This window comes from Phoca vitulina, unplaced genomic scaffold (assembly GCF_004348235.1).
Source record: "Phoca vitulina isolate PV1807 unplaced genomic scaffold, GSC_HSeal_1.0 scaffold8, whole genome shotgun sequence".
Taxonomy (NCBI): Eukaryota; Metazoa; Chordata; class Mammalia; order Carnivora; family Phocidae; genus Phoca; species Phoca vitulina.
In genome coordinates, this window is record NW_022589711.1 from 53,519,786 (window position 1) to 53,547,323 (window position 27,538).

General features: G+C 38.4%; 1 protein-coding gene across 8 annotated transcripts in view; it reads right to left on the reverse strand.

The window, feature by feature from the left end:
* IL1RAP (interleukin 1 receptor accessory protein) overlaps positions 1-27,538 on the reverse strand; it is a 134,596-nt gene that overhangs the window by 64,561 nt on the left and 42,497 nt on the right. For all 8 annotated transcript variants that reach the window (XR_004299814.1, XR_004299815.1, XR_004299811.1 and 5 more), the window contains one exon: positions 23,468-23,532. Coding sequence is in view for 2 of the 8 variants with exons in the window: in XM_032406915.1 (XP_032262806.1) it covers positions 23,468-23,532 (65 nt within the window). In the remaining 6 variants the exon portion in view is untranslated. The remainder of the gene's footprint in view (positions 1-23,467; positions 23,533-27,538) is intronic.

Genomic DNA, 27,538 nt, shown 5'->3' on the forward strand with positions numbered 1-27,538 from the left:
TTAGAGGCAGGAAAATGTTCCAAACTCATCACTTAATCATTGCCTTGTTCCCCCTACCATATCTCATCCAAGATGACAAATCCATAACTGTTAACAGGATCCATAATAATTTATATTTTACCTGGCAGCTTCAGACACATGATGTTCTTTGATCACAGAAGGAGGCATTGTTGCCTCATTTTGGAGTTTGGCTCAAAGAGAGGCTCAGGAATGATTTGGGAAAGTCACAGTGCTAGTGGGCAGCAGAGCTTTCTGACTCCAGAACCAGTAACCCTCCCAGGGCCAGTCCTTTCTCCATTAACCCTCTCAGGCTCTCTGGTATCATGCTCAGTCCTTTGGTTTCCAGTTTAGAGACTTTATATATAATCTCTTCCCTCAATTCTTCCCACTCACATTGATTCTTTATGTTAACCAACATCTCAAACCATGTTCTTTCCTTCTGTCTTATACCAAACTAGCTACTGAGCTTCTCTTTGAATATGCGGATGCGATTTCAGACAGATATCTTTAAACTTCCTTGACACTAAATATGTGTACCTCAGGAACACTTTGTAGTATTCTCCATAGAGAATAACAACATAGGATCGGGAGACCTTATTTCTTGTCCTAACTCCATCAGTGTGACCACCATTATTATTATTATTATTATAAGTACCACCACCACCCCCTAATAGTGAATGCTTCCCATATGTCAGGTATTAAGTGATGTACTTTTATGATCTCTTTCAATTCCCATAACCACTCTTTCAGATAGTTTTATTATTGCCTCCATTTAATAAATGAGGAGCGTGAGTCTTAGGTAAGGGAAAGAATATCCACATGATTGCACAGAGTTAAATTAATTAAACAAGAAGGCCATTAGACTGAGGTGATTTTAATGCCTTAGCAGCCTACCTAAGCAAACTAAAGCCTAAGTCTGTAATGCCTCAAGGTCAACAAACCAAAACGCAAGGAAACTGATCACAAACAGCCAACTAGACTTTATCAGCTAATGCAAGTTGCTTAAGCTATAGTCAAACAATCTTATTGCTTTGCTTCTGCCTCTTCTCTATAAAAGTCTTGCTCCCAGGGCGCCTGCGTGGCTCAGTCGGTTAAGTGTCTGCCTTTGGCTCAGGTCATGATCTCAGGGTCCTGGGATCGAGCCCCACATTGGGTTCCCTGCTCAGCGGGTAGCCTGCTTCTCCCTCTCCTTCTGCCCCCCACCTGTGCTTGCTCTGTCTCTCTAGTGCTCTCTCTCTCAAATAAATAAATAAAAATCTTAAAAAAAAAATCTTGCCCCCAGTTCCTGTTGGTGGAGTGCTCCCAACCACTTCCAGTTTGTGGCTGCCTGCTTCAAATTGATATTTGCTCAAATAAACTCTTAAAATTTTTAATATGCCTCAGTTTATCTCTTAACCATAGGAAGTATGTGAGAGAGGATTCTAACACAGATCTGCCTCATTCCAGAGTCTAAAATTGAACCCTGACTGTGGCCAAGTAACTTCCCTTTTCTTGAATTCAGCTTTTTCATGTATAAGATAAAACCAGATGATCTCTAACCCCTTCCATCTCCACAGTATGATGGGTTTAGAATCAACCCGTACATCAAGAGTGTTTTTTAGCCTGAATCTTAAAATTCTAAAATCAAGCCAGTTTTTCAGGGAAGAGAGTGGAGTTGGAGTGGGTGGGTGGGCACTAGTTAACGTAAAGTGGAACAAACCGGGTCTCTTTAACAAGAAGCATAAAATCCTTGATTAGCAGTTCCCAGCATCAGAAGGCACATGGCACAGCCAAGAGGCAATGGGGCAGATCACATCTGTCTGAATTAGAGTGTCATTATCTAGTCATGTTTCCAGGAGACTCTGAAGCTATCTTCAATGCTCAACTTTCCCTCATAACACCCACTTTCAAAAAGCTGAGAAGTCAGAAATGTCAGCTTGTCCTCGAAGGCAGCTCCCTCAGGCATTAGGGGCCTCTGTCTTATTAAGAATAGTCAGGCATGACTCAGCTCCTCCATCAACTGTCTGCGAAGGAGAACATTTCACGCTGGTAGAAAATCAGAAATATGGAAGGCATTTAAGGTAGACAATTAGAGCTTCATTGCTAATTACTCAAAATCAAATCATCCTTTTCTTATCCTAGACAGGAGAGCATAATCACAGCCAATAGGGAAACAAAACTGCATTCGCTTGTAGCACATAAGATCACCCTGTCACCTCCAGTTACAACTATCAGCCACTCAAACACCTCTTCTGTCTGGGTCACAAAGAAAGGTGAACTGTGGGTTATGGCATGTCCTTCAATCAATAATCCCTTGGTGAGAACCTACTACATGCAACAGTTTATACCGCACAGTTTCCACTGGGGAGATAAAGACACAAGGAAGACATGGTCTCTCATCTCAAAGATCTCACTATCTGGAGAGCATGCACAGACAATCGCAATGCAAACAAAATGAAGTAAATGCTTAAAAAGAAAAAAGATGTAGCATGTCATAAGAAGGCAGAAGTAGTTCTTATTTCTTACTATGAGAGATGGGAAGTTCAATGAAACCTTCACAGAAGAGATGACATCTGAATTAAGCCCCAAAAATGAATAGAACGTGTGCTGACAGACACAAGGGGAGGAGTCCAGGCTGATGGAACATCATAAGCAAAGGCACAGAGGGCGCGGGAGCTGTGAGGAGCCGGTCAGTCAGCTGGGGCTGGATTACAGGGTGTGGACATTGGAGCAGAGCCTGAGAGTGGGAGACTAGGGAAGGGGTTCCTACTTTATCTTGGTAGCAACTGGGAGTCACTGGTGGTCCTGGAAGAATGAAGTGACATATATTAATTACAACTATGGCAGAGGTAAGGACTCCATTGGAAAATATATTTGTGCCCTGAGGCTGTCTGATGGGTCATACACCTGTGCAATTCCACGTGATTCAGGAATGGAATTTCTCTTACCTACTTGTTATCTCTGCCTTTCCCTGTACAAACCACAAATGAAGACAAAAGATACCATTACAGAAACCTGGGCAGGAGGGAGTGGAGAGGCAGTGAAGCTAATCCCTTCTGAGGTGGTCCTTTTGCTCTACAGTTGCTGGAGTGGAGGACTGTAATTTATCAAGGTGAGAAAGGCATTGCTGTTTCCTCTCCATCTCCCAACCCCGGTCATCACCCTGATAATACATGGGGCTATAGTGGGGGCAGCTACTTTATTAGAGTTCCTAGAATTTAATTATCCAGAACCTTTATTGTTTCTCTCTTGAGCCTGTCCTCAAAGTTTTTTAATAGCCAGATATAAATGAATGAATGGCAGTGCTCTGTAGTTGAGCACACTATCTATACATCCCTTATGGCATGCAGAACACCATCCCATGGTTACAGATGTTTCAATTCCTAGATTCTCCTTCCAACTACCTAAGGGCTCCTCGTTAACAGGGCAATTCTCCTTTTCATCACCATAGCCCCGCTGTGCCTAAAAAAGCCAAAAAGCTCTGTAAACATTCTAAGCAGAGAAGAGAATAGTGCTAGATCTGATGATGGGACTGGGAACAGGATTTCTAAATTACTTGAAAAAGTAAAGGTTAGCAAAGATAAGCCACAGACCAGAAGAAAATATCTTATAATTACATATCTGATAAAGGACTTATATCCAGGTTAAATAAAGAACTCTCCAAATTCAGTAAGAAAACAATTTAAAAAGGGACAAAAATTTCAATAGATATTTTATCAAAGAAGATACAGAGATAGCAAGTAAGCCTATGAAAACATAGCCCAAATCATTAGTCATTAGTTGCAAATTAAAAAAAAATTAAACAGGATACTACTCCATACGTACTAGAATGGCTAATATTTTAAAAATGGAAAATACCAACTTTTGGTGAGGATATGCAGCAGCTGAAACTCTCACTCACTGCTGATGGGAAGGCACAATGAAGTACAATCACTTTGGAAAACAGCTTAACATTTTCGTATTAAGTTAAACATACACTTACAGTACAACCTACCAATATTAGCTCTAGATATTTACCCAGAAAAATAAAAACTCATGTCCAGACGAAAGCCTATAACAGATGTTTATAGCAGACTTAATCATAATTGTCAAAACCTTGAAGCAGCCGAATGAACTTCAGCTAGTGAATGAATAAATAAACTGTGGTACATCTATACAATGGAATACTACTCAGCGACCAGAAATGAACTTCTAATATACTCGATAATATGAATTCATCTCAAATACATTATGCTAAGCGAAGTAAGTCTAATACCATATGATTCCATCTAAATGACATTCTGATGGATATTAAGGAGGGCACGTGTGGTGATGAGCACCAGGTGTTATATGCAACTAATGAATTGTTGAACGCTACATCAAAAACTAATGATGTATTATTTGTTGGCTAATTGAACATAATAAAAAAAAATAAATGACATTCTGAGGGCGCCTGGGAGGCTCAGTCAGTTAAGCATCTGCTTTCGGCTCAGGTCATGAGATCAGGGGGTTGGGACCAAGTCCCGCATCAGGCTCCCTGCTTGGAGCGGAGTCCGCTTCTCCCTCTACCTCTCCCTCCACCCTTCCCGCACCCCCACACACACACACACTTGTGCTCTCTCTCTCTCAAATAAATAAATAAAATCTTAAAAAAATAAAATAAATGACATTCTGGATAAAGCATAGTTACTGGAACAAAAAACAGATCAGCAATTTCTAGGGGCTTGAGGTCAGGGAAGGTTGACTGTATGCTAGAAGTATGAGAGAAATTTTGGGGCATAATGGAAATTTTTTGTATCTTAAGTATAGCAGCTTTTATGCTGCTGTATGCATTTGCCCAAATTCAGAGACTCCATACACCAAAAGCTGAATTATACTGTATGTAATAAAAGAGTAAATTAAAAAAAATAAATTCTAAAAGGTCAAGAGTTGTGTAGAATAAAAATGGATCTAACTAATTCCAGTCTCTTGATTAGAGATTTGGCTTTATTTACAAGGACTGGTAGGAGACAAGCATTTGCTTATGGACTCATTCTACACTGCCTCTTCCCAACCCTTTCCAAGAAGTTAAATCACACAGATCCTCCAAGACCCACTTGGTCACTACCTCTCTAGAAATGGCTGGCTTTCTCTTGTAACAATAACTACTTACCACCTTGCATAATTGTTATCTGGATTTATGGCTGATCTCCTGCTAGATTGTGAGCTCAAAGACAGGGCTTGGATCCTGACTACACAACACAGTGTCCCGCACACACAGTTTGGTGGATATTTGTTTCAAATCAGGTACAACGAGGAAGCCCCCTATAAAAGCAGAGATCAATAACTATGTAGAGATAAAAGTCTACACTTCCTCAGAACTTCCTGATATACATGTTATGCTCTCCCATACAAATAATCTCATAGCTGATGTAAACACTAAAATTTTAGTCAATTATTACATCTATTCATTCATTCACTGAGTATTTACTGAGGCAAATCCTTCTGCCAGGCACTAAAGATACAGAGGTGAATAAAACTGTGCCTGTCCCCATGGAACTTTCATTCCAGGGAAGGTGACAGAAATTAAATAACTAATTAACTAAGTAATTAAGTAAATAATTAGATAATTAATAACATAGATGCTATCCTAACAGGTACAGTGAAAAAGAAGTACAGGGTAATATGAAAGAATATATAATAGGGAGATATATATCTCTCTGAAGAACTGACTTTTGCATAGAGTGCTGTAGAATGTGAGGGACAAAATTGAGGGGAGAGTGTGATAGCCTTAGAATAGAAGGGGAACGCTCTCTGTGAATGTCTGAAAGTATCTCAGAAAGCTTCACTGCCAAGATCAAGAAAATGGAACACAAGGAGATTGAATCAATAGGTACAGACCCAAACATATAGAGCTATATAGGCCACCAAAAGGAATTGAAACTTTATTCTCAGAATAATGGGAAACACTTCCACAATTTCCAACAGAGTAGATAGATTATTTAATTTAACATTTTAAATAGATAACATTGGCTGCCATGTGAAGAACGAGTTATAGGGAGCAAGAGTAGAAGAGGAACAGTTATGAAGCTATTGCAGAAAAGTCAAGGCTTGGACTGGATGATAGTTAGAAGTGGACAAAGCCACAGCAAAGAAGACCTAAGATGGATTGATGAGAAGTGCAAAAAAAAAAGAAAAAAAAAGGCAACTTGGTTCAGAAGCTCTTGAACCTCAAATTTACGATATCAGTTATGGAATCCTAGAAGGTTAGACTCCGAAGGAGCTTGACAATTTTACAGATGAGGAAACACAGATTCAGAAAGGTTAACTTATCCAAGGTCACCCAATGAAGTAGCAACAGAGCTAAACCACAGTATCAAGCTATTTTATGTCCCTTGTGTTATTTCTTATTTACACTTTTTAAAGTCCAAATTCAACCTCTGCTTTATTCTGAAGAGAAACCAGAGTATATTATTCTTCACTTTTAAAGTAAGCACAGAGACGGTGCCATGCATGGGTCATAGTCAATAACAGAAACCCTAAGACATTTAGACTAAGACACAGGAGATTATAAATAGCATAAAGATAGGAACAGGACCTATTTGTTCACCATTGTATCCTAATGCTTAGCAAATGCCTGGCTCATCAGAGTATCTCAATAAATCCCTGCTCAATAAATGAATATATTTTCTTTTGCAATTATATTGAAAAATACAAATGAAAAACAATACAAATCTCAACTGATTTAGAGTCATCAAAGCCAAAATAAGTGGCAGAGAATCATGGGACCATAGACTAATTTTTAAGCAATTGGTTTTGAAGAATATGCTACTACTTGCCTTTGAATTCTTAGAAGATTGATAAGTAAATAAACATCTGGAGAAAATGAAAGCCCTTCTGGGCAAGGATTTAATTGCATTTGGAAATGTGTATGTTTGTGGGCAAACACCCACCTTCGAATATAAAAATCTCAACCCTAATCTCTTAGTACAGAGAACCAGTTGGTCCTTACCCATATGCCAAGTGTTGTCAGTTTTAAAGGTCATCACCTGAGTTTCTGCTTACTTACTTGCTTTTGCTGATTATAAAAAAAACCTCTGAAATATGTTATCTCACTGTATCTCCATAATAACTTTGTGATATTATCATCTTCATTTTATAGATAAGGACAGAGAATCACATGAAGCCAAGATTTGACTTGAGTCCAGAAATGTTTTTCTCTGCATCATATACTGTGAATTATTCAGGGCATTTTCTGACCCAGGACATTTTCTGAACTCCCATAGCAATGAGATTTTTAAATTCATTATACTGACAAAAAAGAAAATACTCAGATGTTCCTCTCCTGGATCAGAGAGTAATGGGCTAAGTAAATCTTGGGAGGACCTCTGAATTCACCATGATCTTTTTTTGATGTAATGTGTTTTATCTTAAGGAGCCACTCTGAAAATTGCTGAAGTATTGCACCCAACCTGAGACTCATCTGCTATTCAAAACTTCAAAAAGGCTTTTACAATGGAAGATAGTTTGGCAGTATTTCAAAATGTTAAACATAGAATTACCATATGACTCAGCAATTCCCCTTCTAGGTATATACTCAAGAGAAATGAAAACACATACCCATACAAAAACTTGTACATAAATTTTCACAGCATTATTTATAATAGACAAAAAATAAAAACAATCTAAATGCCCATCAATGATGAATGGAGAAACAATGGAATATTATTTATCAATGAAAAGTAATTAGTACTGATACATGCTACAACACGAATGTATTTTGAAAACCTAAGTGAAAACATTATGCTAAGCCAGTTACAAAAATCCACATATAATATAATTCCATTTCTATGAAATGCCCGGAGTAGGCAGATCTATAGAGACAAAAAGGAGACTAGTGGTTGCCTGAGGCTGAGGGAAATGGGGAGAAGGGATGGGGATTGACAGCTAATGGATACAGAGTTTCTTTCTTGGGTGATAAATACGTTCTTAATTTAGGCTTAAGACTAGTGATGGCAAGGCTAACAGGACTGGTTTCTATTGCTTTCAAACGTGGCATCTTTAGAAAAAAATAGGAAATAAATTATGTCCTTAGCAGTGAAAAAGTTGGGATCCCCTATGTCTGCCAAGGAAAAGAATAATGGGTTTGGGCTAGACGACAAGGGCTGGAGTCCTGGTTCTTCTGTCTACTATCTGCATGGCTATGGCTAAGTCTCCTAACTTCTCCAAGTCTCTGCTTCCTTATCTGTGAAATGGAAATATGATACACTTTATTGCTATTCTGATGATCAATAATGCAAGCATTTTAAAACTATAAAACAGTATATAATTGCATTCACCACTATCACGCTTAGTTGATACAATGTGAACCGTACCTGGCACATACTGTCAGCCTAAAACTACATATGTTTATTGCATGGAGAAATGAAGGACGGCTGACCGGTAAAGGAAGACACACTCATTTGTTTCCCACATGTATAATCATGCCCACAGATGTTGAAATATTGACACCTGGCTGAGTACACTCTCTAGCACTGATAACTTAAAAAAACAAAAACAAAACAAAACCAGAAAACTGCCTGTAATCAACAGAAATGTTTAAATGAGCTGACAAACTCGACAAGAATTAGTGTACATAGGTATTTTGGGGGAGTTGTTTTTATTTTTTGTCTATTATAAGTAATGCTGTGAACATTTGTGTACAAGTTTTTGTATGGGTATGTGTTTTCATTTCTCTTCAGTATATACCTAGAAGGGGAATTGCTGAGTCATATGGTAAACTTTCAGCATAGGCAAACTTTGAAGCAGAGATGTGTGGACTTAACTGATTTCAACTTCCAACAGTTTGAGTGGCTAAATGTTTACTTTCTTGAAATTATATACCTAACACAAATATCAGCCTAGTTATAATGCAGAAATTCAACAGTAATGTCTCTTTTCCCTCACCAATCTCCATAGTAGTCTACCAAGGTCATTTCATGAATATCAAAATCATCACTGTGCTAGTAAAGTTATTAACAACCCAATGTACAGATAGAAACAAAGAGCAAATTAACCAACAATACCTTGCAATTGTTCCTTAGTTACCATCCCGAGAACTCCAATGGTTTAGGTCTTCATTCTTTCTTCCAAAAATTGAGTTACTCATTATTTCTAATTATAAATATAATCAGATTGTAATATATTCAGATAATACATAAAATCATTTTAAAAGGGTAGAAATAAATTGAAACATAATTCTACTTTTTAAAGATAATCACTGTTAAGATTTGGGTATATTCTACCAAAGGTTTTCTACACATATGCACATATATACATACACACACGCCCACGGGGGTGTGTGGTAAACCAGCTGGGGAGTGGGAGGGACCTGCTTTGTACAGTCTGTTTATCAACTTCCATGGGGCAAATACTCTCACCATGGTCAATTTCAAACTACCAACAATTTACCAACAGCTAACACAATTCCTGAAAACTAAACAAGTAGCTCTCATGAGCCGGTTGGTGTGATCCTGCTCCAAAAAAAAGTGCCATTGTTTTTAAAGTTTGCAGATGAATCCTGCTGTATAGTACCTGATTTTAAACAGAAAATATCTATGATAAACTAACTTCCATATTAATAGATACAAAATTATGCTTTAATGTCTCAATCGTTTTCCCGTTACTGACAGAACAAATTATTTAAGCATCCTCAACCAACGGATATTTTTACAGTGTTCCAATATTACCCACTTTAACAATTGCATGAAAAATGAAGTTGTGAATACATCTTGATGCACTTCTCTGATTATTTCTTTAGGATATATGTGTGGAAAGCTCATTACAAGGTCAAAGGGAGGCACTTCGTTCTTCGGAACAAATAGTCACGGTGCCCTCCACAATGCCTGTTCCAAGTACGCTCTGGCCCCCAGGGTATATAAATACCATGTCTGGTCATTAGGTCATGATGTCCTGACCAGTAGCTAGGTAGGATTTGTTCTCTTCAATCGTTGCCAAGGTAATGGGTGAAAAATGATATCTAATTGTTGGTTTAATTTGCATATATCTTCTTACTCATGATCTTGAGCTTCTTTTTACTATGACCAATCTGCTTTTACCTTTTTTGAACGGCCTGAACTGCAAGTTAAAAATCATTGCTGTACCTCTGAAACAAATAATACATTATATGTTCAAAAAAAAAAAAAAAAAAAAAAGAAGAAGAAGATAGCAGGAGCGGAAGAATGAAGGGAGGGGAAATCGGAGGGGGAGTCGAACCATGAGAGACTATGGACTCTGAAAAACAAACTCAGGGTTCTAGAGAGGAGGGGGGTGGGGGGATGGGCTAGCCTGGTGATGGGTATTAAGGAGGGCATGTTCTGTATGGAGCACTGGGTGTTATACGCAAACAATGAATCATGGAACACTACATCAAAAACTAATGATGTAATGTATGGTGATTAACGTAACATAATAAAAAAAAAATCTTTGCTCATTTTTCATAGAGTCTACTTTATGTTGGAAGCATTTTTTCATGTGCAAAAGCTCCTTAATGACATTAACCCTTTGCCATGTCCAGTATTTTCCAATTTTTCATTCATCCTTTAACTTATAATATTTTAACACTACACCAATTGTGTCAATCTTTATGTAGTGAAATATATCAAACCTTCTTTAATGATATACCCAGAAAGTCATTCTCTACTTCAACATTATGAAAAAGTTTGCATATTATTTTCTTCCAGTACTTTTCGGATTTAATTTATTTTTCACATTTAAATATTTCATTCAACTGAGATTTATTTGGGGGTCAGGCAAAAGGTAAGAATGTAACTTTATTTTTAAAGAAAACATCCAGATGTTCCAGCATTTAAATATATCTTTTTGCACTACCTCTGGATGCTACCTTGGGCAGATGTCAGTTGCAGAGCTGGCTTCCTTTCTTTGTTGGATTCCTGGTTTCACTTCAGTTTTGTCCTCTGAGGATTTCTTACCAACTCAGCAATTCAATTTAAAAGACGTTTATTTTTAAATGCAGCATTTCTAGTTGCTTTACAGCATACGGGTTGTTTAGTAGACCCTGTCCACCATACTGAGAGAAAGTGAAATCTCCAATCTATTTCCCACATAGCAGCTAGCATGAACATGTAAAAACTAGATAATGTCAGGGACCAACTCAAATCCTTTCAATGACTTTTTGTTGCAGCCAAGGCAAATGTAACGACACCCTTACTATGCACTGGATCCTGCCTACCCTTTCCTCATCAGCTCATGTCCCTTTCCCCCTAGTTCTTGCCACTGTAGCAACAACTGGCATCATGATCCTCAGAGCTCAGGGTCTTCACAGATGCCATCTCACTGCCTTCTCTTTGCTTTGCATAGTGGTTCTTTCTCATCGTTTAATTTTCAAGAGAACATCATTCGCTCAAGTGGATATTCCCTCACCATCTAACAAAGGGAGCACTGTCCCATTACTTTCCATCAATGTAATGCCCTACAGATAATCTTCACAGAAGAGTTTTTTTTTAATGTGTTTATTTACTTATTTTCTTTTGTCCCATACTCTCCCCAAGACTGTAAACTCCATGAGAACAGAGATCATTTCTGTCTTATTACAAATAAATACAGGCAAGCACAGCATCTAGCACATATCCATACACTATGAATGAATGAATGCAAAGTGTCTTACTCATCTTTATATTCCCTGTGGTACAAAGCTTTGCACATAACAGGCACCCAGGAAACATCTATGGTGCTGGGTTTCACATCTAATCATGAAAAAACAGCTTTCCCAAGTAGAAAGGTTCTATAGACCTGTGACTTGTTCCTTTTAAATCACAAAGGTGCATTCTCAACCGAAGAGGGGAATGCTTACCATCCTTCTGTGATTAAAGTATTGCGTGCTTTAATATGGATAACTAACCTATGAAAAATATTGATTTCCCTGAGACTGAAAGGGATTTGTACATTAAACTTGAAAAAAAAAAATTCAGGCATTCAATTCTGGAGAGTTTACAGTGAGTGAAATGACATATCTATGTATGGATTGGTGATAATGCCCCCAGCCCAATCTTCTGTGCACTTGCTGAATCCAGGTGACAATTATTCTGGCTGTTTTGTTGCCACACACACACACACACACACACACACACACACACACACATAAACACACGTAACAGTTTCTGAAAAAGATAAAACATTCCAGCTCCATCAGGAATAAAATGGAACTTGGAGTGAAACCATCATCAAATTTCAAACACACCCAATCACTGCCAAAGTCTAGCAGAAAAAACAAATCTGGTATTTTTAGACTGAAAAGAATTTTCTAGAGCTTTATACAGGTGGATACCAAAAAACTCTTGAAGCCACATGTAAACATCATTTACTAATTCCCTAACCACCTAGGAGGAAGGGCAGCGCCTGCTGTAGTTGGGTAAGAAGGAAAAGATAGGGAGCCACAGTTAGTACCTCTGAGTTAGCCACACGGGAAGCCAAATGAATAATCCCAAAGCAATCTTGCAGCATACTAAAGGTAATGGCTTCCCGCTCCACTCAAACCCACTGCATCTGCACTGAACCACTATTCCTTCATCCATCCATAATCTTGTTTAGAACTGCTCTTTCCTTTAGAAATTTTTTTTTAATTTTATTTTATTATGTTATGTTAATCATCATACATTACATCATTAGTTTTTGATGTAGTGTTCCCTGATTCATTGTGTATAACACCCAGTGCTCTATTCAATACATGCCCTCTTTAATATCCATCACCAGGCTAACCCATCTCCTCACCCCCCTCCCCTCTAGAACCCTCAGTTTGTTTCTCAGAGTCCATAGTCTCTCAAGGTTCATCTCCCCCTCCGATTCCCCCCCCTTCATTTTTCCCTTCCTACTATCTTCTTCTTCTTCTTCTTCTTCTTCTTCTTTTTTTTTTTTTTGAACATATAATGCATTATTTGTTTCAAAGGTACAGGTCTGTGATTCATCAGTCTTACACAATTCACAGCGCTCACCATAGCCCATACCCTCCCCAATGTCTATCACCCAGCCACCCCATCCCTCCCACCCCCACCACTCCAGCAACCCTCAGTTTGTTTCCTTTAGAAAAATTTTTATAACCTTGGGAACATGCATATAATCTGAACATATGCAATGGAAGTACACTGTGTATGTTTCAGGAAGCTTGGAGCAAATCAATTTAAAATAGGATCTGCAACATGAAAAATCACATCCTATGTTCAGTTTCTTTTTTTAATTGGTTGAATGTTTCTTTTCAAATGTGTGTGTTCCATATCATCAGTTAGTGACAGACAGCTGTGGTTGGCATATTTCGAAAGCCAAGAGTTTTAACTGTAAAGAATTTAGGGGCAAAATGGTATATCACAAATAGCATGCATGTGTTTTAAAGTCAAACAGGTATACAAGTTGTCCCACTTAATAGCTATAATAAGTTATTAAGTTAACTTGGTCCATATATACAATGGAATATTACTCAGCCATCAGAAAGGATGAATACCCACCATTTGTATTGACATTGATGGATCTGTAGGGGATTATGCTAAGTGAAATAAGTCAAGCAGAGAAAGACAATTATATGGTTTCACTTATATGTGGAACATAAGAAATAGCATGGAGGACATTAGGAGAAGGAAGGGAAAAATGAAGGGGGGGAAATTAGAGGGTGAGACGAATCATGAGAGACCATGGACTACAGGAAACAAACTGAGGGTTTCAGAGGGGAGGGGGGTGGGGGGATAGGGTAGCCCAGTGATGGGTATTAAGGAGGGCATGTATTGCATGGAGCACTGGGTGTTATACGCAAACAATGAATCATGGAACACTACATCAAAAACTAATGATATACTGTATGGTGACTAACATAACATAATAAAATAAAAAATTTCAAAGAAAACATAGAGGCGGGTGCCTGGGTGCCTCAATCGTTAAGCGTCTGCCTTCAGCTCAGGTCATGATCCCAGGGTCCTGGGATCGAGCCCCGCATTGGGCTCCCTGCTCCGCGGGAAGCCTGCTTCTCCCTCTCCCACTCCCCCTGCTTGTGTTCCTGCTCTCACTATCTCTCTCTGTCAAATAAATAAATAAAATCTTAAATAAAAAAAAAAAAAAAAAAACATAGAGGCATTAAAAAATAAATAAATAAAAATATTTAGAAGAAAAAATAAAGTCAAACAGGTATACAAGTTGTCCCACTTTAATAGCTATAGTAAGTTATTAAGTTAACTTAACTTTTTAAATTCACTTTTCTGAATCTGGAGTTCCTTACTGGTAAATAAATGAAAATGTCTATCTCTATCTAATGGGGCTGTTTAAAAATTTATGTAATATTATATATATAATCATTCCCTGGTTCAATTAATGTTATTTCCCTCACCTTCCTTCTCTTCTATTACACACACACTCCACTATATAGTTATTACCAATTTACAGAGAATTAGAATAAAAGAGATTTAAAGCCATTCTTAGCTTAACATGATCTTCCTTTAGTGATTAAAAAAATTCAATAGTGTGCAATGCTTCATGACTATTATTACCATCATGAATTACCACTGCATTGTAGATGAGAGAAAGAACCCTTTTAATAACAGGATATTTAGAGTAATAAACGTGAGCTATCTAAGAGTTTGCAGGAACAGAGACCCTGCTTCATGTTCTTCCTGAAATCCCCCTCGCTAAGTATCTCACTAAGAACACTGCATGCAGTGGGAGCGACTCCTCCAACACTTCCACTTACTAACTGTTCTATTCACAATTTCCATGATTTCATCATTCTCCAAAGCTACACCTTCCTCCTAAACCTGAATACAAGCTGGCTTGCTGCCGAGCCTCAAACAATATACTGCCACGAGGAAAGACGTGTTACAGCTCAGTGTCAAGTGTAAACAACAGCAGATTGTTTCTGCCTTACACTTTATGAATGCAGAGTGCAAAGGGGGCTACAGAGTCAGACATTCTTGCCTGCAGCCTCCTCTTCATCATCGTGAAGGCCATGTACAGCTCTTTGCTTCTACCATGTCTGCTGTATACTTCCTTCAGAATAAAAGTATTGTGCAAAATATTTGGTTGATAAAACATTACCCTGGGACATGTTGATGGCTCTCATGGCTGGAGGGGACTAGATTTAAGGACATCTCTATAATATTTAAGGCTTCTTATTTGCTCTCCTCATTTTAACACATTAGGAAGGAGAGAAAGAGTTAGAATGTAAAAAATTAAAAAATGTAAAAACCTAGGAAAAAAATGAAATATTCAAAAAGAATGCCATCAATATAAAGCTTGGGGGGGAGGAGTACTTAAGTGTGGTAATAAAAAAAAATTTTTTTTAATGATCTGAAAAAAACATATACCTAGTTTTGTATCAAATCCAGCGAGCCCCTCTGTGGGAAGCCTAACTCTGTATCTCTCTCTCTGTCTTTGTATCTCTAACTCTCTCTCCTCCTCCTCCTTCTTCCTCTCTCCCTCTCTCCCTTTCCCTCTCTCTCCTTTCTCTCAGTCTTTCTGTCTCTATCTATGTCTCTATTTGTATCTATTCTCTCTCTCCACTTCCCTTCCTTTTCTTTCCCCTCCCTGCTCCTTCTCTTCACCATCCTTTACCTTGAGTGGACAGTAAAAGTGCTGAAGAAGCATTTAGAATCAAGCCATAGATGTCAAAAAAGTCTTGCATAAGAGAAAATCAATTTTCCCTAGGGGACCAGACAGATCAAAAAGCCCAAAGCAAATTAGAAAATATGAAGATAAAATTAATGTTTTTCTCTGAAAAGCGAAAATTAGTTCATCAAGCAACTTTTGGGGGCAGTCTGAACTCACAAAGGATCTAGAGAACAAAGTTAACAAAGTTAGGCACATCAATTTATGCTATTAGGAATAATGTGTTTAAAGAGCAAACAAGTCCAGGGCGAGTGATTAAAAGTTTCTCCCCAAAGTAAAAAAGGACAAACAAAGCTATAGTAAATAATGGTTAATAATGGTTGAGATCCACTTGGGAACTATTTGTATATCTGTGTTTGCTTTAACAATAATACAGTCCTATATTTCAACTATGGTTATACTTGTATGCAAGTTTAAGTAATTAGTAATCAAAACTCACAGTATAACATTAAGAAAGAATTATATTGGGGCGCCTGGGTGGCTCAGTCATTGGGCGTCTGCCTTTGGCTCGGGTCATGATCCCAGGGTCCTGGGTTCGAGCCCCTCATTGGGCTCCCTGCTCGGTGGGAGGCTTGCTTCTCCCTCTCCCACTCCCCCTGCTTGTGTTCCCTCTCTCGCTGTGTCTCTCTCTGTCAAATAAATAAATAAAATCTTTAAGAAAAAAAAAAAAGATAGAATTATATTTACATAGAAAAGCCATTAGGGACTGAAGGATGCATTCTCTTTCTATTCCTTTCCTTTTGAGTATCTACATTTATGGTGCAGGCCCCACAAGTTTCACTGGGAAGCATAGTTGGCAAATACTTTTCACTCATTCCCTCTTGCTGGCATGGCAAGCCCAAATTTTAAAGGGACCGCAACGTTCTGTTATGTAAGTTAAGGCAAAATGCAAACATCAGTACCTTGATGTACATATCAAAGTGTACACTCCTGCCTATGTCAAGGAGCAGTTCAAAAAAATGAAAGCATCTCAAAAGGAAAAAAAACAAAACAAAACAAAGGACTGCTGAACAAAGAGCCTTAAACTATTATTAGTCCAGACTCTACAAACACTGTAGGAAAATGATATTTCTTTCTCAATAATGTACAGCTATCCCAAAAGTTTTTATTTTGATGGCAGAAAGAAAAATAAAATTCATGAAACAACACAGGTCAGCCAAGTCTAGGTTATTGAGGGTATGATTATTTAATCTGTTTTTTCTCATCTTCTCAGCCATCTTGTATTATCATTGCTCCTACTGCCTCTAAAAGAGAGAAAGACAAAAGAAGGCAATTCTCTATATCAGCTTTTATAGGTTTCAATAACAGGTACTTGAAGTTATTGACTGAAATTCCCAGATTATTTGTAAAATGGATTCATTTTCTCTTTGTCCCTCAAAAATAAATGAGAGACACTAGCCCTTAGTGGATTTAAAAATAAAGCAATCATTGTGTTTTTTATCTTGAGGATGGATATATTATATTATTTTCTAAAGAAGTTAATCAGCTGAGGAGAAAAGACATTTTAAGTGGAATAAAAATGGGTGAGAATTGGCCCAGGATTAAATCACTGATCTTCAAGACAGTGATCTGGTTTTATAAAGCTCATCTCAATAAGGCAGAAACAAATGTTCTGGTGTGGGGGTGGGGGGAACGCAGAAACAAAGGTGATTTAAACCTGAATGAATTCTCAAAAACCAGACATTGTCACCTATAACCCTATACACGAAATGTATTCCATGCACAAATCCTGGTTTCTCTTAACTAACACAGCCATGTAAAGGAAGAATCAGGTCATTTTTCTAAGCATAGAATTATCATTGTGATATAAGAAGCTGTTCAGGAGAGTTTATATTTGCAAAGTCAGCATCAGACCAATAAATCGTGGTACTCAAACCTCTTTTTAATCAGGCTACAGAATATCCACTTTTGGGAAGCATAAGTAACTTAAAAAATAAGCATCAGTGTGTTTTAAAATACAAAAAAAAAAAAAAAAGGGAAAGGAAAAAGGAAAAAAAAAGAAAGAGAGTTACGGTATCTGTTCCCAAGAGGCAGCATTTAAAGGACATTAGGGTGACTGCTGGTCTCATAAAGTGGTAAAAATGTGAAATTTGGCTTGGGGACGGGTGGGGGGCGGGGGTTGGGACCAAGTATGGCCTTTAATGTGGCCAAATGAAGCCGTGACGTTTATCACCCCCCCAAAAAAAAAATAAAATAAAATAAAATAAAGGCCACTAGGGTGAAATGTTATAATTCCAATGACCTTTAGGTCTAAGAATAAAATGAAACTGTATTCTTCAGACATGCTCAAAATGTTTGAACTAAATTGCATAGAAATGAAGTGTGTTCAGGATGACCAGCCATGGGCAACAGAGACAGGACTGAATGTCACAAGTATATCTAAGTATGGAGTTTTTCAAAAAGCATATTCAAATAATATGAGGCCACTGGGGCTGGCAACAAATTGAATCCTAACCAAAGAACCAAAACATAGCATCAGAAATATTGTAAGCCCTTACAAAAGTTAAGACAAAAGAAAAAAAGAAAAAGAACTAGCCAACTATATCTAAAATATATTAAACACAAATATCCTCTTCACCTGGAGAGATTCCTGTCTTCCACAAACTGTCCCCAACCTACCTTCCCAGTTTGGCTTCTAAATACCCTCACGCTATCCCTTAGTCGCACTGCACTGTTCCATTCCCAAATAAGAGATGCATTTTCTCCTGGAAAAGAGCAATTGTTCTTTGATTGAGATGTGTTCTCCAACACCTCCCTACAAGGCTAGTAACATTCTCTGCTCTATCATGGCATTCTGTTTGGTATCTATCTTCTCTTCTTTCTGTCAGACTTGACTGGAAGACACTTTCATAAGAGCCTTCCCTTATTTACCCTGGATTCTGTAATATAAAACTGTCAAACACACGATCTTTAGACTAAGGTAAAATCATTGTAAGACAAACACTTGTCATTAGAAATCGCTTAATTAAATAACAGGAAGAGTGTACGCCGTGTATGTCCACAATATATAATAATGACCATAATGCTCTTGAATAAAAATGCAAGAAAGCAGAATTGGCCAGAGCTTTGCTATTGCTGGTTGGTTGGTTGGGTTTATAAATAAGGTCGCAGTGACCAACGAGTGATTAAATGACTTCTTTAATGTCATTAAACACTCATAAAGTGAAACAGTCAGAACTTTAAGCAATGACTCTTGATTCTTGGTAAGCCAGTGTTTTTACTTATTTATTTATTTTGCATAGTGTTATTCACTTTTGATAAGCCAAAAGATTATTTCCACCCTCTGCAAATTCCTCAAAATTAATAGAAGTGAAATCATGGGATCTTACCACTATTAGCAGAACAAAGTCCTAAAAGAAAGCAATGTGGTTTAAAGGAAAGAGCTCTGTTTTTGGAGTTGAGGCAGCCTTAAAAACCTAGCTCTATCAGACATGCCATCATGAGCACTGTTAACTTAGGTCACTTCCCTGGCTCTTCTTTTCCTGAACTATAAATGTGTGTAAGACTCTCTACCCGCTCCCCCCATCCCCAGCGCCCAGCATCTTCTGTGACATTAATGATAATGTGTGTGAAATCTAACCCTGCACCTGGCGCATTGTCAACTATTTGTTGACTTTGAAATAAAAAGCTATATTCAAAGATCTGTGTGTGTGCGCTTGGGAGAGAAAATCCATTGCTCTTTTTAACGTGGTCTCTGTAACAAATAATTTTGATATGGTAATTTTTTTAATAAACATATTATATATGGTGCCATTCTCACCCTCTCCCTGACTTGGAATCACAAGTTGCAAATATTTCTTTCTATGCTAAAGGCAGTTTTAACACTTCAACTTTCTAACATGCTGCCAATGGAACACACCACAGGAGAAATGTGTGACAAGTTAAGTTTGCTTTTGGAATTCTTACAAAGCAGAACTTCTTGAGTTTAGTATTGGAAATGTTCAATTTCCAACAAGCAAAAATGGGGATATTGAATTTTGAGCTTACATTACAGTGATATTCCTCCTGAAGAAACCACCTAAGGAGGGGAATTGGGAGGGAAGATACTTCTTATCTAAAAAGCACAGAAGTCTATTACTGAATGGTTCTTTAACCTGTGAGCCCTTGGATCTTAATCTTTTTTTTTTTTTTAAATTGTGTATATCCTAGTGGAGTCCAACGGGAGTATATTTAGCTAAAATAGCATGCATCTTGAGAACAGAGGAACTAGTTGAAGTCACAGTTTTGTTATGTGTTAGCTGTGTGACTTGTGGTTAATTCACTTAACCACTCTGATCCTAACTTTCTTTTCCCAAAAATGGGGTTACAACAGCCTGACTACTCTATTGTTTGAGTGTGAGAGTCAAATGACATCGAAAATTCAAAGTGCTTTCTCAGGGAAGGAAGCTTTATTATTACCATTATAACTACCACATTATAATTATATTATCACCATTATAATTATCCAAGCTTTAATTCCTCAAAAGTAAATGCTTGCTTTTAAGTATTTGCTTTTATGGCCACCTGAGATGAAAATGTTGCTCCCACTTTCCTGAACAAAAAAGGAAATCACAGTACTGCTACAAGAAAGACTGTTCTGGAGTCAGAATTCTGTGCCTTGAAGTCCAGTTCACTGCACTTAAAACACCCTGCAACCATGAGAGGCGATGGACTCTGAAAAACAAACTGAGGGTTCTAGAGGGGAGGGGGGTGGGAGGATGGGTTAGACTGGTGATGGGTATTAAAGAGGGCATGTTCTGCATGGAGCACTCGGTGTTATACGCAAATAATGAATCATGGATCACTACATCAAAAACTAATGATGTAATGTATGGTGATTAACATAACATAATAACAAAAATAAATAAATAAATAAATATCCAATTAAAAAAAAACCACACACACACACACACTGCATGGGGGGCGCCTGGGCGGCTCAGTTGGTTGAGTGGCTGACTCTTGATTTTGGCTCATGTCATGATCTCAGGGTCATGAGATTGGGCCCTGCATTGGGCTCTGCACTCTGTGGGGAGTCTGCTTGATTCTCTCTCTCCCTCTCCCTCTTTTCTCTGCCCCCCACCCCCTACCCCCACTCATGCACATGCTATTTCTCTCTCTCTCTCTAAAAAAAAAAAAAAATAAATAAATTAAAAAAAAAACTGCATGGAACTAAAGCTCTTATGTTCATATGGCTTCTTTTTAAAATGTGGGGCTTCTCTTAGGAGAAGGGTCCACATAGAAAGGCCCAGAACAACCAGACAAAACTCCTACTAATATCATATGCATGTACATTGCTTTAGGGTTTTCTGGTTATTTCTCCTTTGTTCTTCACATCACTCTGTGATTCCATTAAGATGGGTACCTGAAGCACCAGAAGAACCTCATGAAAGGCCAACAAGTCTGCCAGCAACTACATCATTGTAAGAAGTGATACCTTGATGCACGAGAGGTTCATTGATTCCCTCAAAATGTGCAATGGTCCCTTCTGTCCCCTCGTAGCCCAGAGTTAGTCGTCCCTTTTATTTTTGTCAACAACACTTCCTTTTTGTTCCTCTTCCTCCAACTAGGAAGTGCATCACTGACACAGACACAATATACCTTTTCATAAGGAAGGCAAATGAGCATGTGCCAGATGGGCTGAGGGGATTACAACATGTTTCCTGCTCCCATGGTGACTGAATGGGGCTGGTTTGAGAACTTATCTTATTCAAGAAGTCAGTTTCACTGGCAGAATTATGAGTCACAGTTCCTGGGTAGAAAGCTCACTTTCCAATAGCATTTGGGGTGGGGGCAGGGTACGTCTTGGATGGATTACAGTAAAGGTCATTCAGAAAGGCAACATTGCCAGGATTGCTGGGGAGACACTAGCACCCAGAAACTTCTGGGATGTCACTCATCTCTCAACAAAAATAACATGGTCACCTCTCCCTTTTCCTTCAAGGTAAGGCAGGACATAAAACTACATTGATGAATTACTGGTATGAATCCAAACAAGTCCCATTATAAAATTGGTCAGTTTTGGCAAAAAGGGAAGTGAAGGGACTTTTTTCCATCCATTTATTATATATATTATATATATAATATATATATATATAATATGTATATATATGTATGTGTATATATATATCCATCCATTTATAATATATATTTATATAGAGAGAGTGAGCATGCACCTACTATATGTCTATGTGCCAATAATTATTCTAATATAATTCTAATATAATTCTAAGTATTTGGGTAACAAACAAAGAGGATAAGTCCTTGTCCTCGGACAGTTTATAAGCAGTGAAATAGGGAGGGAAGGAGAAAGGGAAGGAGGGAAACAGAGAGAAAGAAAGAAGGGAGAGGAGGAGGATGGGAAGAAAAAAGAACAGAAAGGAGGAAAAGCAGGGGAGGAAGAGACAAGAGAAAGTTAATATAATGTCGAGAAATGATGAGTGTCAGGAAGGAAACTACAGGTAGATACAGAGATGTGTGATCGGGAGGCTTATTTTAGCTAAGGTGGTTAAATAAGGCCTCTGTAAGCAGATAATATTCAAGCACTGAACTAAATCAAATAAGAACTAATAATAATCAGGGGTTATATTTAACATATTTAAAAATCAGGACATCACCGCCACTGACCAGTCAAATGGGACACTCAGTCATGCAGGACAGACGCTGGTCTACATAGCCAGGAGATCTGTGCCCTAGTGCATCTCAGCTGAATACCAGTCCAGATTAGGAAATATGCTTTCCTTGTGAAAAGGGCCAACAAGGTTGGAAGTTATCTACACTTCTCTCAGCTTTGAGCTGTATTCTGTCCTAGTTATACCCCTCCTTTAGTGTTATTTTTGGTTTCCAATAAAATGCTTTAAGTGGTATAGAAAAACTAAAACATACCCAGAAAAGATAATTGGGATGAGAGGGCTCCAATCCATGCCATGTGAAGAGCAGTTGAAGACATATATCGGAAAACACTGTCATGGCTATACGATCACTATTTTAACATTTCTGAAGACCTCTCACACAGAAGAGGAATTAAAGTAATGATATTTAAAGTATCATCTGTGGTCTTCAGAGGAATTATACATGAGAAGCTTTTTCAAAGATATCTAGGTTCCCTGAATTAAAATTAGAGAACCACTGGACTGAGTATTTTCTACAAAAAATCAAGCAGTTGAACTGGAGAAATGTGGAAATGACAAAAATAAATTTCAATTATATACACTAAAAACTTTCTAAGAACTTAGTCAGTCCAAAGACATATGGACTGCAATTAGATGATCACTAGGCAGAGTTACCACAGACTGGTTCTGAGCAGTAATTTTGGAGATGAGAGGAGCTCTGAAAAGATGGATTTTCAAATCCCTTGTGACTCTGATTTCATATGATCCAGACCCATGATGACTGAATTTGGTTATTCAAACTCAAGCTTTGGCTGGTTTCTCTTAAGAAGCAACAACCAAAGGGGGGGAAAAAAAAATGAGCCTAATGGTAGGTCCTTTCTCTCCTAGATAGCAGCAGTATGACAGAAACCCATCATTATTCATTTGTTCTTAAAAGGTCTTAGTGGACTATTAGCCTCAATGTCTCCTCCACCACTGGCTGAAGTTTGGAAAACAGTCATGCTACCATCACTGTAGACCTGAGGTAAAGGGAGAGAAGCAGGATTCTAGTTGGTTTGGATGTGAAGGTGATGGAAAATTCCTGTATTTATACATACCAGGGCACTGCCCCAACCAAGTACACAGTGTGCCCTGAAGACTAGAGGTATCATCACCAAAATTCTATGATTCTGTCACATCTATGATTCTGTGGTACAGAAGACAATGGATATAAACATTATGGAGTCTTAACTCATTTTTCAGAAAGAATTGACATATTATAGGTAATTCGTATTTTAATAGATTGTCAAAAGCTATTCGCTTACCTGAGGCATCACTTTGTAGGATCCCATAGAAGTAGAGACTCATCACACACCACAAAAGTCCCATCCTGTCAACATAAATACAAAGTTAAGGGAGAGTACTTACCACTCTCAAGAGCTTAAGTAATAATTACTGCATACGCAAGCTAACAATGGACAAGGAACTGTTCTAACATGTTTACAATATTAACAAATTTAATTGCAGGAACCAACCAATAAGACTTTTTTTTTTTTAACACCCATATTACAGATATGAAAACTGAGACAAGTTTAAATAACATAACCAACATCTTTTGCCTAGAAAGTGGGAGAATAATGATTAAGCTCCAGCAGTCTGGCTCCAGAACTCTCTCTTAATCATTCAACTACAACTGCCTCCTTAAGAAAAATATTCCTCTTGATTTTTTTCACCAGGAGTCACATTTCTGGCAGATAAATTTGATCTTCTTCCCCTCCTTAGCATTCCTGTGGTCTGTTCCCAATTGGAAATATTTTATGATCCAGACACTTCTCCTTCTTAGTGATAAATAGAAGGTCTAGAAATCCTGGATGCAGACTTGGTCTATAGTCCAACACATTCTGAATTTAGAGTAAAGGGAAATATCTAAACCTCATGCTCTGCTGTGCCTGCTCTCCTCTTCTCCCTGGAAGAGACAAATGATGAGGCTGGAGTCCAATTTTTGTTACCTTTACCCTTTCTATTGATAACTAGCTGAAACAGCCAAGTAGCAAGAACTCTGCCCTTACATTTGGTTGTGTGATCTCTAATACGGAAGACCTAGAGATTTAACAACTCTGAAATATTTAAACCCTACTGCCCTAGACATATCTTCCCCCCGACAAAATCTTGATAGGGTTATAAATACTGACACATGGATATTACTGAAAAATTCCATATTCAAGATTGTCGCTGTTTTGAACACAGCAGCCACATAAGAGTGCTTACAGAGGTCTTGGTAACTTGTCCTGATCACGTTTCTAGTAAGTGCCAGAGATGAGATTTATACCCACCTCCAGCCAACATAAGCCTATGGCACAAGTTTCACCACCAAAAGGACCCACCATCTTGAAAAGTGCAAAGAGGTATTTGATAAATAGGGTGGCCAGATAACAGCACTTAAAATGAGACACCTGGAAGAGGGTGCCCCTGAAACAAAAGGTATAAACTGGTACTGCCCAAGCAATCCAGAGTCTATCGTCACGTTAAAGGACAATGCAAGTTTCCAACAGCATTCACCTCTCTTGACCACACATCACCACAAATCTCTAGTTCATACTTGTGCTTCCTTCTTTAGCATGACTGTTCAAAAGTTACAAGTGAGTTTATTACATCCTAAACAACTATTTTTACCTCAGAGATTAAAGGTTTCTTTCTTACCACCACCATTCTCTTCCAATACCTACACCGTTAACCTCAGGAACTCTTCTATCAGTCATTCATTTAGTCAATGAAACATGTGTGAAGCACTTTCTGTTTACAAGTCTCTTTGATACAATTGCAGGGCCCTCTGGTGAGCAAGAGGTGGAGCCTCCTCTAAAGGCAATTCTCCCCAGGAGAGGAGATAGACCACTTCATCATCATCAACTATGAAGAAGACACATGCAGAGCACTATAAGATATGCAAAGATTTCTCAGACAGAAGCTATAGCACTAAGAAGGCCTAGCAGAGACTTAAAATGGGTACAAATATAATGACTATACAAAGTAAACAGTGATAAACACAGAGAGGAACAGGTAAGTGTTACTGAAGATTAACAAAAGAAAGAGATTATTCCAGCCTAGGCAATCAAAGAAGACTAAGTACAAGAGGTAGCTTTTGACTGAGCAAGAACTGAATTGAAGCAGAAGGAAAGTGGGGAAAAGAAACTCCGTAGGTAATAATGTTCAGAGACAGGCAAAGCATGGAATATAAAAAGGAAATAGTCTGTAAATAATTCAGTTTGACTCAAGCACAGGGAATTAGTAAAAGAACTATAGAAGACTTTGTTGGAAGGCAGGAGTAGTAGGATCAGAATATGCAAGGCCCTGAATAGCAAAGGACTTGGGATTTAATTTAAACAGAAAATAGGGACCCACTGACGGTTTCTGATTAGAAGACTGATGTGATTGTGTCTTCTGGAGATCGTTTCTTCTGGGCTTGTATTGGATGGATTGCCACTAAATTCTGTCTTGAAATCATTTTGTCTCCTGAGCTTGCCATCGAAATACTTGTTTAACTCCTAGCTTTGTGTCGTCTATAAACTTGACCAGCACGCCACCTACGTCCTCATCCAACTCATTAATAAAAGTAATTAATAATTCTGCATTAATCATTGTCAGTGGAGAACAGCTAGATATTTCATTGCAGATTCAGGGCACAGTAACTTCAGCTCCAATACTTAGCTATGCTAAAGCACTCTACCTCCCAAATTGCTTTTGTCTATGAAAAAAACAAAACAAAACAAAACTCACACCTCTAGATTTTCCCAATTTGCCTGTTTATAAGCTGCTGAATTCCTAGGGCAACACTTAGAAGACATTCTAATTAGTGTGATTGAGGGCCTTAATTGATATTCCCCCGGGTAACTGGATTATGCCAGAGGCGCATCAGGTCATCAAGGTAAAGCCAATCTAAAGATAACCTGTGTGCAAACACAAATCCAGGGTCAGTCCTGTCCTGTGATGAATTAGAATAAAGAAGACTGAAAAGGAAATGTGATTGTGCAGGCTGGTTTTTTTTTCCCCCTTTCTTTTATTGTTATGTTAATCACCATACATTACATCATTAGTTTTAGATGTAGTGTTCCATGATTCATTGTTTGTGCATAATACCCAGTGCTCCATGCAGAACGTGCCCTCTTTAATACCCATCACCAGGCTAACCCATCCTCCCACCCCCCTCCCCTCTAGAACCCTCAGTTTGTTTTTCAGAGTCCATCATCTCTCATGGTTCGTCTCCCCCTCCGATTCCCCCCCTTCATTCTTCCCCTCCTGCTATCTTCTTCTTTTTTTTTTTTTTCTTAACATATATGTGCAGGCTGGTTTTGACAGACTAAAGGTACCAAGGTTAGTGGGAGGAGGTTGGCTGGTTCATTTAACATCGTCTTGCATTCTCCCTTGGAATTTTATTATTGCGACTAGTCATACATTTTTGGTTCTTGTTTCTTGGGGAGAGAAGGTGCTGGATATTTTCAGAGATGGAGAGGCTGTCAAGAAAGCAAAGGAACCTGCCTAATAACGCATGGTTTCTCATGGTCTGAATTACAACCTAGCTTTAGATTATTGCCATGGTGTTTAACAGACTCTGCCCTTGCTTCAGATGATTGCAACTTACAAAAATAAATTCCCAGTCAGCCTTTTCCGCACTATCCATTTTACCTACGGTATAATCATTTTCATACGTCCTCTCTAAGGTCTGAGTACTTCTCTCATATTTAATTCCATTGTTTCCTGGTATATCAACTCGGATGTCTATACTACCTAGCAAAGAGTTTCAAATATACACTCATTTCTACGTAATCCACAACAATATTAACGATGATTGTTAACGTGGGGTCACCACTTTATCAGCAACTCCTGCATATGAATCATTCCACTGTCTGCATTCTCTAGGTTTAATAAGCTTAAGGATCTCCTTACCTCCGTGTCAGCTCTGACCAATGATTCTCTCATGAGGCCAACAGGTGACAGGCTGAAACTAGGTCGGCTGCCCCAAGGCTGGTATTATCTGTGAATCACATTTGCCTTCCTTCTGCACATTTCGCCAGGCCACAGGGCTGGATTTCTCCCTCAGTATCCTGATTCCACATATAGCCCGTACCCAGATCCCAACCACTCTCTGAAGCCCACCAGCCTAGCTGGGGCTTCGACCTTCAACCTGGTGCTTTTTAGCACTCTTTTCCAGAAGCCTGAATTTTGTCCCCTGAATTTTGTAAGGCCTTGCTCCAAGCTGGATAAGCCTCCTGTAACCACAAAGTTGTTATCACCTGCTTCATTCCTGGTTGACAGATGTCCTTTGCCATGATCTGTCCACTGAAAACCTGGCCATTAACACCAAGCCACAAACCCTAGATAGTCATCCATGTATCAGCCCT